Source organism: Ciconia boyciana, chromosome 3, assembly GCF_034638445.1.
Source record: "Ciconia boyciana chromosome 3, ASM3463844v1, whole genome shotgun sequence".
In the NCBI taxonomy this organism is placed as follows: domain Eukaryota; kingdom Metazoa; phylum Chordata; class Aves; order Ciconiiformes; family Ciconiidae; genus Ciconia; species Ciconia boyciana.
The window spans coordinates 108331221-108346782 of NC_132936.1; the positions used below are offsets into that span (position 1 = coordinate 108331221).

Genomic DNA, 15562 nt, shown 5'->3' on the forward strand with positions numbered 1-15562 from the left:
GAAATACACAGTTCCAGTGACTCTCTCTTAGCTTTCAATTTAAAGAAACAATGGGATTTAATGCTCTATTGCAATAGAGGAAAACTAGTAATCTAAGCTTAGATCTAAATTGCTCCTTAAGCAGTTAAGCCTCACAAAATAAAAGTATCAAAAGACAAGGAAAATCTCTTAACTTATTCAACAAAAAACAAAACCCACATGCTGCTTCTTATATCCAAGATACGCCTTAAACAGTGAAAAGGGAATATTCAATTTAGACACACATAAAGGATTTATGAACAAGCACCTCTTTTGGGGACTGTTCTCAAGCATGGAACAGAACAAACTACCATCGAAGTTCTCTCCCCATTCACGATTAACCCTACAGAAGTAGGGGTGCAGGCAATGTAATTACTTTAAGAAAGATCATTTAATACTTACGTTGGATATGACAGACTTGTATCCCGCTGCACCACAGTGTACTGGATGGTTTGACTCTACAGGAATCCTGGTCTCCCAGATCCTAGGCTGAACTCACTGCATGACCTTTAACAAGTGGCTTAACCTCCCTGCAGCTTCCACTCCCGTTATGAAATGCTCTGATCCACAGAAGTTACTATTTTACAGACCAGATGTTTGATATTGAACAACCTAAAATAACATCAGAATCTTTCAAGTCGGAATGTGAAAGTGTCCATGTTTCTACTTGAGTTTGAGTACTATACCTATAACCCAGGTACACTGCAGGTAAAGGTTTTCCTGAATCAACTTCATAATCAAGAGAACCATCCCTTGTTCAGCATAACTGCAGTACGTGTTTGATTTTAAAATGTGGATGCTTTACTTTGCAAAAGGATGAAATAAAGATGTAAGAGTAGAATTTAAAAAAAAAAAATCAAGAATAAGGCAAGAAGTGTTCCCCTAATCCTCCTTTTTAAAACAGAGGCCAATAAAAGCTAGGGCACTGCACACAGCCATCTATCAAAGGATCACATGGTATTAAGGCCTGGAAGCATCACTGTAGCATAGAAGAAATTGCTACAGAAACAATGTTACCATCTCAGTAATAAAATTCTCATTATTAACACCACAGCAATGAAAACCAAAGGGCTCATCCTTTATACGCAACTGGGTTCAATATCCATGTAATACCATCGCTATGGTGAAACAACTGGTGAGGACACAGACGACTAACTCTAAACACCAGCAGCAAGATCCAGAATATTAATGATTAACAAAGCAAATTGCACAAGCAAGCAGAAGACTGGTTTCTGCCTTTTAACATGTCCAGCATCATGACAGCGTCACGGCTGCTGCTCTTTCCTCGATTCACTTGCAATTCCCTCTCCATGAACATTTATCCCAAACTACAGCAATAGCTGTTTTAAACAACTATTTTAAACAACGTTTCAGGTCTTTCACGTTTCACAGAAAAGCCTGAAACCTCTAAAACAGTTAAGCAACAGTGACTAAGATAATTAAGTATACTTCACATGATGTCCAGGATTTCTAGTGACCTTTATACACAATACCATCCAACTGTTTGAGAACTAGAGATCAAAAAGACTTTGCCTGACTCACAAGTGACTAAGCTGAGAAAAACCAAGCCTAAAGATAATAAAACTGAGAGCAAAGAGAAAAGTTTTATCTGCTCATTACCTCATGAATAGGAGCACCTTCCAGTTTCCAGAGCATTAAATAAGTTTTTACACTTCACAGGAAGTCGAAAGCCCACGGATTAAAAGCGTATGGGGGTTCCTTTGTTATCAGCGGGCACACGCAAAAGGAAGCAAGAAGTCCTCCTCCAGCTGTGCCACCAAGCCATGGGAGGTAGCTTGAGTCAGTCTCCTCGGGGTTATCCGGCTCCCTCTTCAGAGAGGCTGTACAGCAGCGAGGCAGAACTCTGCCCATAATTAAACAAGCTCAGTAACACGCACAGTGGGAGAGAAAGGAGAGTCCCCGAGGCAGACTACTAACAAGGACAGCGGCTAGACAAATGGAGCATTTTCAAGATGGTTTCTTAATCAATAATTTGAAAGGAATGCTAAGCACATTGCCATTCTGCTAGTTTATTCTGCTGAAATAACCTTTATACCTGCCTCCTTTGAAGTCCAACTGACTTGCATGTAAATTAATCTCACAAAGCAGACCTGCTCACTAATAAAGCAGAGATCCCATCTGGCCAACACTAGGAAGAGAAAAAAAAAAAATCCTGTGAACTATCCACCCATCCCAAACTTCATCACTGCATACTAGCCCTTGAAACAGTAAATGCAAGAGCCCCACGAGGCACTCGCACGCTGAACTGTTGAATAGATCAGAAGCAGCATAATTAGCTATTCCCATGGCCTCTATAGCTTGATCTGGTATGAATTTGTAATATTGCCCTTCCCCCATTTCTGATAAAAGCCACACAAAGAAACAAAGATATTTAACATCTTGCAGCGTAATATAACAGAAATTGCACATGGAGGGCTAAGGTATTAAAAAGTCATCTGAGAAATCAAATGCATTTAAAACTACTCCTGGAACAATTATCCACAGGACAGAAAAAAAGAAAAAAAAAATCATTGTAACAACATGAAAGATAAAAGAAAAAAAAGAAAAAAGAGTACTCTGGGAACCTCAAGGCAATATTTCCTATTGTGCATGACAGGTCTATAAGAGAAGTGCAAGAGGTAGAAGTTTAGAGGTAAGAAATAAGCTCAGCAAAGTAATCACCTAAGCTTTATTCAGCATTCTAGACAAAATACTTTTAACACTGAATACCACATTGAAATGTTTTAATACAATCACAATATTGAAACTTTTAAGTGACTGACATGAAATGGAAATTCAGTTAAAAGAACACACAAAAGATACTAAATACTTCAATCAGATGAAGGTATGAGGCATATGCTCAGAAGAGCTCACAGTCTGAAGTCCCATTCATGCCATGGAGGCAGACAAGAAAAACAGTGTTAATGACTGATAAACCAGGTCGGAGCTTAAATAATTAAAAGACTATAGGGAATGGGGTTGAGATACTACAGATCACTTACTGGTATCATAACAAGTTGTTAAACTCTGCCAGGGGTCAGTTTGTTTATAAACTTAGAGCTGCTCTTACAAAGCACAAGACATTAATTTCTATTAAAATTTCTTTAGTTAAGCAGCAAGAAAAGTGTTTCCCAAGAAAATTGACCAAGATGGGCTACTACTACACTATTTCAGTAATTCAGAATCCATATGGCAATTCCAATTAACTGCCTAATGGAGCAAGCAAGACAACTTTAATTGTAGGGCTCTTTTAAAGGTTAAAAATACATTTTAAAAAAATACACACATCCACAAAGTAGCAAGTATTCTGCAAGGAGAGTATGTACTTCAAGTCCAGTGCTCACTGGGATGTAACAGCTTAGAGAAGACCACTTGGAACAAGGCATTCAACAGACTGTAGAAGGAAAGCACAACTCCTTACGGTACCAAAGTTGCACTATTACACTTAAATGTAGTTTAACTTGATTAGAAAAGAACACATGGTTTTCAGAAAACTTCAGTTTCAGAAATTTAAATCATTTCTAATGAAGCCAAAACTAATTTAGGAATTTAAGCACTCTCCACTTTGCCAAGTTAGTCCCTAACCCTAACAATGTATCTGCATGTCTGGATGCATCCTGATTTCAAGGATGCTCCAAATAACTACAGTATGCAAGACAAACTGCAAAATGGACCCTTATCGAGATCATCAAGGGGTTTTGATCCAAAAACTTCACTGGGCATTAAAGGGTAGCTCAATCTGTGTTACCTCCTGCTATCTTCGAAAAGCCATTTATCCAGTGTGCATAATGACTCAAATTATTTCTCAATACATGTTCATCTTTAGGGTAATAATGTAAAATAAGGGAGAGAGACCAATTATGCTGCAGAAAAATATGCTATTTTTGAAAGTGTTTCCAGCTCCTTTTCACTACTTAACAGTACCAGTCACACTCCCACAAGCCTTCGCAGATGAAAGGTGAGACAACTTCACACAGCTTGCCAGCGTTAACCCTGTTATTACCTTCATCAGTACAGCTACACACAAATTACTTCATATTACACCCTTATGCAGACATTGTCCTGACATATGGTTACAGCAGCAGTTTAGCTCCTATCTGTCATCACCGCAAGGAAAACATTCCCATTTCAGGGTAGTCTCCCAAGAGCATGAGTAGTTATGCTGCTACAGCAGTTTCCAGGCTTTTCACTGGCAGCTACTCAGAGGTGAATTCCTGGCTGGGCTCATGCTTGTTGTATTCCCCACTTGGGGTCACGAGCCTTCCTCCTGTGTTGTTTAATCCCTTGTCCACACTACCTTCTGGAGCAGGGGAAAGATGGACCTGGAGTAGAGATTTAAAATCTTATACAGACAATTTTATTTGGAGGGTGGGAAAGAGACACCTTAAGAAACATTAAGCAAGAAACAAAACATTTTGCAGATGTTTTAGGGCCATCCTACTCATTCCAACAACCCAGATAAAGATACTCAAGTCCATGAACACCTCATAAGTACGTAAATAAAAGGGCACTCAGGTGTCCTGCTCCCTCCTCTTCCCACCTCAAACTTTTTCAATCTCTCTATAAGGAGGAACAAGAATTAGTTCAGGGTGGGATCTAAGGGGGGAAAAAAAAAAAGAAGAAAGAGATGAGGAAATCTGTAGAAATACTTCCAAAAAAAGAGAAATAGTAAGAATTCCTTTTGGCACTGCATTTTCCACACTTCTGGATTCACATTCACATGAGTATGTTTACTATAAAACATTTTCAAAGTGGCAAGTAGCTGTTTATTTCCCCTACAGCCAATGGACCACAGCACTTTAACACCCTTTTGCAGTGTTTAATAAGACTGTTGGACATCTTATCCCTCTGAAGATTATACTGAAACTCAGTTTTGTTTTTTTAAAGCGAATTAAAGTTCTAATACCCATAATACTTACATTTCTAATTCCTTTAGCCACATTCAACCCTCACAAAGCTGTCGTTATTCACAGTAAACATAATGTGAAAAGGCTGTATCCATCCCTTTTATTTATGGGCTAAAAACCAGAATCACTAATGAGTTGAGTCACCAGCCACAGAAAAGTCTGAGCCACCAGGGCGATGCATACTCCAGAACTTGTCACCTGCAAACACTGATGGGATAAGACTGTTCCTGCTTGTTTTCTCCTTTATTTGAACTCGGTGACAACAGCATCTCTTGGAGATTTCACTGTTATATGAGGGTGCTTACCTAGCTCAGTTTTGACATGGGTTAAATTAACACCTTATTATATTTACTGCTTGTTTTTCTTAGCTTTTCATAGGTAGACAACACCACAGTTGCACAACACATTGGCTATTTCAGCTGTACTTGGGCTCATATTCCATCTCTTCCTCCCTCATTAGTTACAGCAATAGTCACCCAGCCTTCTCTAGTGTTCTGCGAGATCAAATCATCACTCATTATTTCCTCCTAATTGCAGAGGAAGAACCTCACACCAACAGCAAAACAAGCATCCCTGAAACACCCGTATCCTTCCAGCATGGACTCCCAGTTTCACCTCCCAGTACAGTTCCTTCCTCACTTGCTTCAGTCAGCTCCTGAAAGAGTTAAACTGGAAATAATCGTGAACAGAAGAGTGCTGTTGAAAGGGCTACCTATGCGCCCAAAGCTACAGGGTACCGAGCACGGTAAGGCAGGCCATATCGCCCGGGGGAGGGTGGCAGAGAGAACGTTTTAAAGCACCCTCAACTCGGACTAAGCAGGTATTGAGCGTGCTGGGATTTTCTGGACATATTCCAGTCTCTCAGAACAACAGATTATGGATTTCATGGGGCATCTCTGCTGGCAAAACCAGGTATTCAGTCACGTGTACTTGTTAAGGAAACTAAGCATTTCATGTCATCACCTTCACGTATTTTGTGCTGAAAACTAAGCAAAGCTGCTGTGCTATGCTTTCATCCAACTTCAGCTGACAAAAACGGTGTAGTTTTAAAATTCACGTTAAAACTCCGATAGGATGCAGTACTCCCTGTCCCTTTTGAAAGCGTTAAAACAGAAACACCCCCCAGAGCAGGGCAGGTTTAACAGACACAGCCGAGAACAACTCCTGAAACTCTCCCAGCCGGGGATGGGAACACCTACCCCCGAGAGCTCCTAATCACTTTGAACCGTAAACAACATGGACACCATCTTTCTCTTGGAGTCCGGGGACGCGAAAACAAAACCACCACCCCCCAGAGGCAGCAGATGCGGCTCGTTTCAAGCCAACTTTAAGAACTTCGTACCATTAAAAAAAAAAAGCAGGATTCAGAGGAGGTGCTTGTTTACCCCGCGGGGAGCGGAGCGAGCGGCCCCAGCGGGGCTGCCTGATGTCCCCCCCAGGAGCGGGGCGAAGTGGGGGGAAGTTCCCGGGCGCTGTGGGCCTCCCTCCGCCGCCGCCCCCGGCCCCGCCGCCGTGCTGCCGGGGCCCCGCGGCCCCCCCCCTTCCCCCCGTGCTGGCTCTGCTCCAGCGGGCCCGTCTAACAAGTTGATCCCGGCGTGAAAGAGGAAGAAAAGGAAAAGCTGCGGGGGAAAAAGAAAGCCGGGAGGGGGAGGGGAAGCCCCTGCGCGGCCGCACCGCGGCTGCGGAGCCCGCGGAGGGAGGGAGGGAGGAAAGGCCGGAGGGAAGGAGGGTCGCCCTCCCGCCCCCCTCCACGTCCACAGGATCCATTTTCCCTCCCGCTGCCCCGCTCCAACTTTCCGCGCCCCGCGGGCGGCCCCCGGGCGCCACCCGCCGCGCTGCTCCGCTCCGAGCCCCCGCGGCCCTGCCCGCCCGGGACTCACCGGCATCATCTTGGAGCCGAACCGCATGGGGGCGGCCGGTGCCGGCCCCGCCGCCCGGAGCGGGAGACCGGCGACCCGGGAGGCGGAGGGCCTGCGCTGCCGCCGGGACGCGCGGGCAGACCTGTTGCGGGAGGCGTCCGGCTCGGCCTCTCCGCTTTGTTCCCACCGGGCGCCGCGCTCCCGCCGCTGCCGTCGCCCGCGGCTCCGCTCCGAAACTAACGCCGGCCCGGCGAGGAGGAGCCGCCGCGCCCCGCCCGCCGCCCACCCCCGGGAGGGGCCGGCGCAGCTCCCGCGGGGGACGGCCCGCCTCCTACCCCCCGCCGCCCCGGTAGAGGTGCCCGGCCCGGGGGAGTCGCCGCGCCTGGCCCCGGCCGACCGGGGGCTCAACTTCCACCGCTGGTGCGGCGGGGGTCAGCCCTCCCGGGGCTCGGGGGGGCTGTGGCAATATCAGATACGCCCGAGTCCCCACGGGTGACCCCGGGTGTGCGGGGGCACGTCCCTCCGAAACACACCGGCCCCCGGGCCCCGCCGAGGGCGGGGGCACACGCAGCACCAGTCCCTCCCCTCGGGAGCCGGCCTGGATCGGCAGCGGGGAAGCGCGGGCGGGCAGCGGCTGGCCAAGGTCAGGCTTCAACCCTGGAGCCTCCCCCAGCCTGATCTGCGAGTCCCTGCCTTCCCTGCCGCCTCAGGCGGAGGGTCCTGCCCATAACCTGCTTTTAGCTCTTCGTGTAGGCAGCCGATCGAGCATCCCTGCTCAAGGTGCGTTTTACTTTTTTTGCGATTTTTAGCTGGACCCGGCAGTCGAGCTACACTGGCCAAGTCAAACCTGGCAGAACAACGTTGAGGTGCCAAAACAGAGTCGTAGAGACCAATATTAAGGTTGCCCTGTCCAAAAAATCAACCCCACAAATCTTTTACACCCCCTTAAGGGGGGGGGAAGTTTCCCCTCCCCTGAACCGGAGCGCAGGATACCCATTTCAAACCCGGGTGCTTTGCGAGCAGCACTTCAAAGGCTCAAGGAAGGCTTGGAAGGAAAGTATGCTAAAAGCAGCCCCGTTACAGGGCTTTCTCTGCAGGAAAACCAGCTCCATCTGTTTTTCCTACTCGTATTAAAATCTTCCCGGTAATTAAAAAGGATAAAAGGGAAGAGAAGTTCCCAGATGAAGGGAGAACAAAACTCAGACCGAATTTGTATATAAACACCTCTTTTTCCTAACGCGGTAAGGAAACTTCAACAGCGCTGATAAAAACCCAGGGAACTCCTATGCAGTAATCACGTATGGTTTAATACAACACTGTTGCAGCTGGGGGGGAAGCTAAAAAAAGGCCAAAAAGCTATTTTTGTAGTTGTCTCATTACAGCAAAGAAAAACGAAAGACACTTTTTTTTTTTGCCACAGCGCTTTGAAATCCAGCAATATTTAAGACCTGCCCCAGAAGTGTCTCGCACCTGTTTTAAACCTGCTGTACAAAGTCTCCCCGCCCCCGGCTCACGCCTGCGGGAGCGCTTCGGTTTCGGAAGAACAGCCTGCCGGGGAGCGGGCGGGGGGTCGCGCCCGGCCACCTCCCCACGGCCGTGACTAGCTTCACCTTCCCGCCCCCGGTATTTTTTCTTCCAAGCGTGGCGGCCGCTGCGGCGGCGCAGCCCCGGCACCGCCCCCCGGCGCCGCCCGAACCGCCCTCCCGCGGCGCGGGGCCGGGGCCGCCCTCGCCTCCCTCCCCACGGACCTCGGTCCCCGCCCCGGTCGGTCCCCGCCCCGCCGCCAGGGCCGGCCAATGAGGGGGCGCCGCCGGCGGCATGACATCACCTCCCCCGACGCCTATTGGGCACCTGGCGAAAACAGCGGGCCGTCTCCCGGCAACGCCGTGGCGTCATGGCACCGCCCCGTGAGCCGTCGCGCCCCGCGGCCCCCCGCCGGCTGAGGGGCGGCTGTCCCCGACCGCCTCCCGGCCCTGCAGCCCCGCGGGCAGCGGCTCTCCCGGCACAAACCCGCGCCTCCGAGCAGCAGCAGCCGTCGCCGGTTTGTCTCTACGCGGTTGGTTTGACGGAAGGACTGGAAACACCCACTCTCAACCACGAGCAAAGCCCTGCGTCGCAGCTCCCGCTAAAATGCTACCTATATATTACCAGTAGAATATACACTGTAAATACCAGCTCATGAGGAATGGCCTGGTGCGGCTCGCTTCTCCGCTGCCCGGACATATTGGTCAACCTACCCACAGAAGGTGTATAATTCCACTTTTCATTTGGTAGTGGGGTTTTTTGGTTTGTTTTTTTTTTTACTCAGACTTTGAATTTATTTTACAAGATAAACATGTTACAGGCCAAAACACATGGCAAGGGAGAACCAAAATTCTTCTGCAAATCTCTGCTTAATTTTTAGGAGCATCTAGCTGGTAAGGGATAAAGGCGTATGATCTTTTAAGATATACCCCAAATACAGATAACAAATCATTTCTAATAATAATTAGAATATTAGAATAATAATTTCTAAGCCTGTAAAATAAACCTGGAAATGTTTAGATAAAAAATCAACTAGAAAAGAGGCTTCAGATGTGTGTATGTGCATGGTACCTATATTTTGCTAGTGCATGCCTCTTGCAGGTCAATCCACGGAAGTCCATGTTGGCACAACTTCTAATTTTTACATCTTCCACACAAAACTACAACCCCATCCCTGCTAAGGAAATTAAGCTTTAAGGGGTGCCTCTATTTTTTTCCAGTTTTTGTCCAGGCTCTGTGACTCATACACTGTGGTGGAGGCTCTCGGTGCCATCTGGCCACGCGCTTTAGATCACAGCTTCACTCCAACAGAGGAGACAACGCTCGCCAGGTTTGCAGGTAAAGCAGGGTCAAAACCGCTTGCACCTGTGCATATCTCAGCAGCATTTCTTACCTTCCCTACGCACTTCTTACGTGCCCTACGGCATTGCACGTTTCTGCCTCTTCCAGCAATTCAGACATGATTTCACTAGATAAGCATGAGATGAATTTCCCGCAAGAGGTTATTAATTATAGGAAAGATTTTTGATTTTATGAGCAGGGAGTAGATGGTTTCCCCCCACAGAAGGAAGAAACACGTGAGGGTTTCTGACCACAGGTTCAATCTCCAGAGTGTCAACAGTTGGAGGTAACCGAGTCACGCACAGGAGAACTGGCAAGGGGCAACAGTTCTCAGTCCTGCATCTGCAGGGCTATCACAAAAAGGAAGAGAAGATGAGATCTGCAGGATCTGGAGCCAACGGCATGTGCAGCTGAAGCTCTGCACCTCTTCTCTGGTTACCACTACTCTTGGCGGCCTGTCCGGAGCATGCTGCCGTTGACTAAGACCACATGCAGTTCCCTAGAAGCAGTCACAGCAAGGATCCAGGGGAAGTTAATACTCATGGAATTGCTTGAAAAGCATCCAAGAAAAGGAAAAAACAAAAACCACCAAACAAAACTCTAGCAGAATAATTCTTTTTCTCTCCACAAGAGATCTACTTGATCTGAACCACAGAAACTTGCCATAGCAGAAAGACATTACAGACAAAAGTGGTAATGATAGTCAGTGGAAATCAATAGCATCATCTTTTCTTGCCATTAGTCTTGTCATACAATGGGATCGGGGGAGGGGAGCTGGGAAGACACCGCTGGATTTCATGCCCTCGGCACACTACTTGAAACTCGAAAACTTCAGTTAATTCCTTCAGTCTGTGGCTAAGCAATTTTAACAGTAACTTCTCATCCTCCTCTCTATTAGCCTCCAGACCAGTCAAGTCTTCTTTTACAGTCCTGACACAATTAGGAGGATTATCAGGCAACATCTCTTTTGCAATACCTTGTAATAATTACAAAAAAGCTGTACCTGCCAGTCGTTTATATTTTAATAACCCCTTTAATTCTTCAGCGAAAAGGTGGCGAACCTGATTCTTAGACGGTTTCCAAGACAGTAATTTCAGAGGGAGTTTGTCGGAAATCAGCACACCACCATCAATGTAAGAGGAGCAGGAGGCCAGCTGGTTTAGATTTGCTGTCCACTGCCACCTACTGTTAAAAACCCACCAAGTCAAACTTAGAAGCTCTAGTTTCTGAGGGATACAGCTTAAGAGGGCAGAAAGAAGGGAAAGCTTTAGAATTGAGATTGCTGGGGAGAAAAAAAAAAAAGAAGACAACATGCCAAGAGAATTGCTCACCTAAACTCAGCGGGCTGAGGCACAGCACAGCAGCTTCACAAGTCTGGATTCTTTCCAGCAATGTTGAACTTCTGGCACCTAATTTATACAGCTAGTCTCCAACTCAAGATAAGGCTTTTCCAGACAGTGATTCAAAGCAAAGGCCTCAACTAGTCAGTGTTGTCAAATTTCCTCACAAAGAAAAAAAAAAGTAGCTATAGAAAACTGATGGTTTTATACCTTCAGCACCTTCATACAGTTCAGCTAATGCACCAGCTGTCCTCCAGTGGTTGTTAAATTAATTGTCACTATTTAATATTGCATTTTTAGTATTTAATTTGTTTTAAACTGTCAGATCACAGACCTTGGAATGGAAACAATTTTGGGGAAAACATGCAGCAACAACTGACTACCTCCCAGATGGAAGAAAGAAGTTCACTAGTTCCAAAGTCCGCAGATGAGATTCACAAAATCCTTAAAGGAATCTGCTAACCACACCAGCTAGGACATCCCATATTATCCCAGTGGCTCCTTCTGAAGCAAAAGCCTTTGCTCTATTCCACATTCAAAACACTACATGAAGAAGCATTTAGCAGGTGTACATTTTAAATTAAGACATGGTGGCTTGCTACAACTTCTGTCAAGTCCAATTCTTTAAGTGTAAAGGTTTTCTTAGGCATTGAGGAGTGATATAATAGACATACCTTCCTCCTGGTGATAAGCTACTTCTTTCTAAAACGTCTGAGTCTGGCAACTGAAATGTCTCTCTTTAGCTGTAATCCCCTCCAGGGAGTTTATCACATCAGTGCACGCTTACTGAACAACATCACCAGGCCCCTACTTGAATGGCGTGTGTTTTGTTGAAAGGTATGTTTTGTTATCAGATGAAGTCCATTTTGGTTGTGACGTATACGTCCTTATTTACACACAGGTGATACTAATTTAAAATCTAAACACAAAAACGTATTCTGTGACATTCCTGTGTCACAGCTCAAACAAAAACTAAATTTGCCTAACATGAGGAACAGCTGAGTTACATTTACCTCACTCAGAGGCATGAGAGGCAGTCTCTTGCCTTGTGAAAGCATTTACTTCTGTACAAAGTGAATAAACTTTGTAGTTCAAACTTTGTCGGTAGCTGTATATATGAACTGGTAACGCATGTAAGCAACTACATGAGACGACAGAGGTTTGGGTCCAGACTCTGTAACCTTAAAGTTAATTAAAAAATATTCCTTTCTTAACTTGCATCCTCTCTGTAAACTAATCCCATTATCTAAGTTGTGAGAGTCACACATGGACCGACTGGGCAAAGTACATACTCAATCACATTACTCAGTAAGCTAATAATTATACGGAGCCAGCAGCACCCAGAAACCAGCAGCACTCAGAAACTACTTTAGAAATTTGCATCAATTTTGCTGCAACCTATTCAGCATTTAAGCTGATAATCTAACAACAGTTTCAAAGGGTGGTTCTATAAAAGTAGAAAGGGACATTAATACCACTGTACGCAAGCATCACTCACAGTAAACAAAAATTTTCCATTTATTCCAGATCAACCAGGAATTATTTCACTTCAGTAAACTAAAGCTTCTCCAACTTCTCAAGTTACTTGCTAGAAGAAAATTTGAATTTCCTCACTCAACATTCTTTTCCACGTAATTTAAATTCAGATTTTTTTTCCACAGCTAATTTAACAACCAGCCAGCAAGTCTGCACTGTGTCTTAAAGAGAGGAGAAATAAACTTCCTCTTCCATTAGTCCCCAGCATATTTGAACAAAATGTAGGCTGGCACAAATTAGTGTTTTGTATGCATCATACACGGCTGCCATTCTTCTCAATAACTAGATGATATTCACTAGACTCACTCTGGATCCCTGTCAATTTATCTCAGCACAGATCCTGACAGAAGACCCTCTGTAACAAAATGTCTGTTTAAGGCAATTACAGCAATGCAAGAAAGCCGTATTTGCCTGCAGCCACTCATCCAGCCCCTTAAGGGAGTTGATCAGTGAGGAAGAACAGGGAAGGAACTAAAAAATGTGCTCATTAAGCACATATATATTCAGCTGTTGCAAACAGGAATTCTGTGATCAAAATGCCATTCCTTACCAGAAACTGTAAGACACTGATTGGCCACACAGTGATGCTGAACCTTCATCCCAGCTGGATGTTTAAAGAATGTGGAGAGTTAAATTATCACTGCCATTTTACTGTTGCCTCGTCCCTATTTCTCAGCTGCCAAGAAGCCAGCCTTAGCTCATGCTAGCAGTCCCTCTGGAGTCAAGAGAGAATGAAACCAGAAGGATTTAAGAAAATACAAAATTATTTCAAGATCAGGCCTCCCACAATTTCTTTTTTGTAAAGTGACAGGACTGAGCAGACCACGTCTTTGTTAACGTATTCTCCTGGTCAGTTAATGTATTTTCTTTGCACATTCTCACACAGAGCTATAGTCCCGTGCCTCAGCAAATTAAACTCTGCTTTAGATAACCCTGGCAGACACAGGTACGTGGTCTATAAGCAACAGCAGACACTTTGGGAGCTGTCTTTTTCTTATACATCAACATTATTGGGTGCAATTTGTTGTGTCAGTGATGTTTCACTGAGCTGAACTGATGAGACACAGAGAGACATTACTGATGTCTTCACTGAATTATCTTTATCATAGTGTAAATATGTGGTAATATACTAAAATCAAAGGAATTCCTTGGAATTTACATCAAAACTAAGCTCCTTCTAATGGTGGAAAGTGATTCTCCATCCAAGGGCTTGTGAACACCCTACAAGAAAATAATAGAGAACTAGCAAAAGTCATGTAATCTAATTAAATTCTCCTTTTTGTTTATATAAGCTATTTCACCAAGCTTACTTCTGAGTACAGCTGTGTGAGGATATGTAACCTGACCAAGATAACATGCTATCCAGTACCTGATTTTGCAGTCCTCTTTCAGGGAAAGTATTTTGACTCCAATAAAATAGAAAGGTTATTTGTCTGAACCCTTGTCCTTTTTATCCCCCAAGTATATCACTTTACCTAATTAGTATATTACATGTCTATAAACCCTGACTTTCTTGTGGATTTGAAAATACTTTTAGTTAAATCTTTTCTTGAAATTTAAAACAGAAAAGCATATTTAATGAAAGCTTGACTGTGCAACATGCCTAGCCTACAAATACTGCTCAAGATTAGTCTGGTCTCCATACTTCTAGCTGAGAAAACTCTCCAGAGGTTGTGTTTTCTTCCATCCTGTCTTCTATGTGTTTTCCTTTTGCTTCTACTTGTCATTTCCCAGGGAGCATCACATTCTTCTGCCTCTCAACTTCAGCTTATGATTACTATCAGATACCTAATGTACAGTATTACAAATAAATTATGAGGTAGATGTAGATTTTAGAGGCTGTTTCTCAACCAGCTTTTTATGTAACATGTAGCACTACTGGGCCCCAAACTGGTTAAACTACAAAGGATCCATTTAAATATTTATATTGATTTAATTAAACTGGGATTACATTCATATCTGAAGCTATAACTCCACGTGACAATAAATATTAAGTTACATACTATTGGATCAAAAGCCTCAGTTACAAAACATTAATCTCTGAGAATTCGCACTCCTGTCTACATTTGTTAAGAACATTTTAAAATGAAATTTTAATACGGCTTTTTTCCCCCCCCATTTCTTTTTTAATGCCTCTCTAAACAAGACCTTCAAGCAAGCTGGAGGCAATTCACAGGGACAAGAGTGCAGACTCTCTGTGGGTCTCCCCCAGCTTGCTTACAGATCTCTCCTTTTCTGGCTCAAAAGTCATGGTCCCTGGATATGCCCAGATGTAACTGCTCTCCTGTATAAGCAAAACCAGGCCATGTGTTTTGTCTGGATCTGGCCTTGCACCAAACTTCTGCATTAGATTTAGCCTTGGACTTTACTCCTCCTCCATGTCCAGCAGCCTGAATGAAAATATGGCTGTGTGAATATACCAGACTTCTCTCAAATTTAGCAGCTCTTAAAAAAAGCCTTAACATCCATAAAGTGAGCAAACTGCCACCGCTCCAGAGAAGAAAATGTGCCATGTGGAAATGCATTTTCTACTTTTCTATTGATTACACTAACTTAATAAAACAAATCTGTTCTCCTCCCACCCAACTTCTGCTCTTATCTGAATTTTTTGAGCACATTACTCCTCTTTGCTCCTATATTCCTCATTAACATGGCAGTTCTTGACCTAGTTACACACCTTCCTTCACCTCCAACTCCTGCTGCAAGATTTCTTCCCCCATCCCTATCTTCCCAGACGTCTGCTTGTTAGCTCCTGCTTCTCACGCTCTTTCTCCCCTTCCCTGAATTTCTTTTCCTTTCTCACATTTGGTATTTACAACTTTCCTTGTATTTGAGCCAGGCTCCTTCCTCTTCATCACGCCTCTTGGCATTGCTTGTCACCATACAAAGCCCAAGCGAAATATTCTACGTACTTTCAGTAAAATTTCACAGTCCCTGCTGTCCTCAACAGACCACACTCGAATCAGTTGGGAACACGATATGTATACAGTCTTATAAGCACATAGTAAGCTGTGAGAGGCTGAATCTGCCCAGTATG

General features: G+C 44.7%; 1 protein-coding gene across 1 annotated transcript in view; it reads right to left on the bottom strand.

Moving 5' to 3' along the window:
• Positions 1–7032, bottom strand: part of TP53BP2 (tumor protein p53 binding protein 2) — a 49609-nt gene extending 42577 nt beyond the window's left edge. The window contains exon 1 of the mRNA XM_072857012.1: positions 6806–7032. Within this exon, the coding sequence (XP_072713113.1) occupies positions 6806–6832 (27 nt within the window). The 5' untranslated portion in view covers positions 6833–7032. The remainder of the gene's footprint in view (positions 1–6805) is intronic.
• Positions 7033–15562: the final 8530 nt, after the last annotated feature.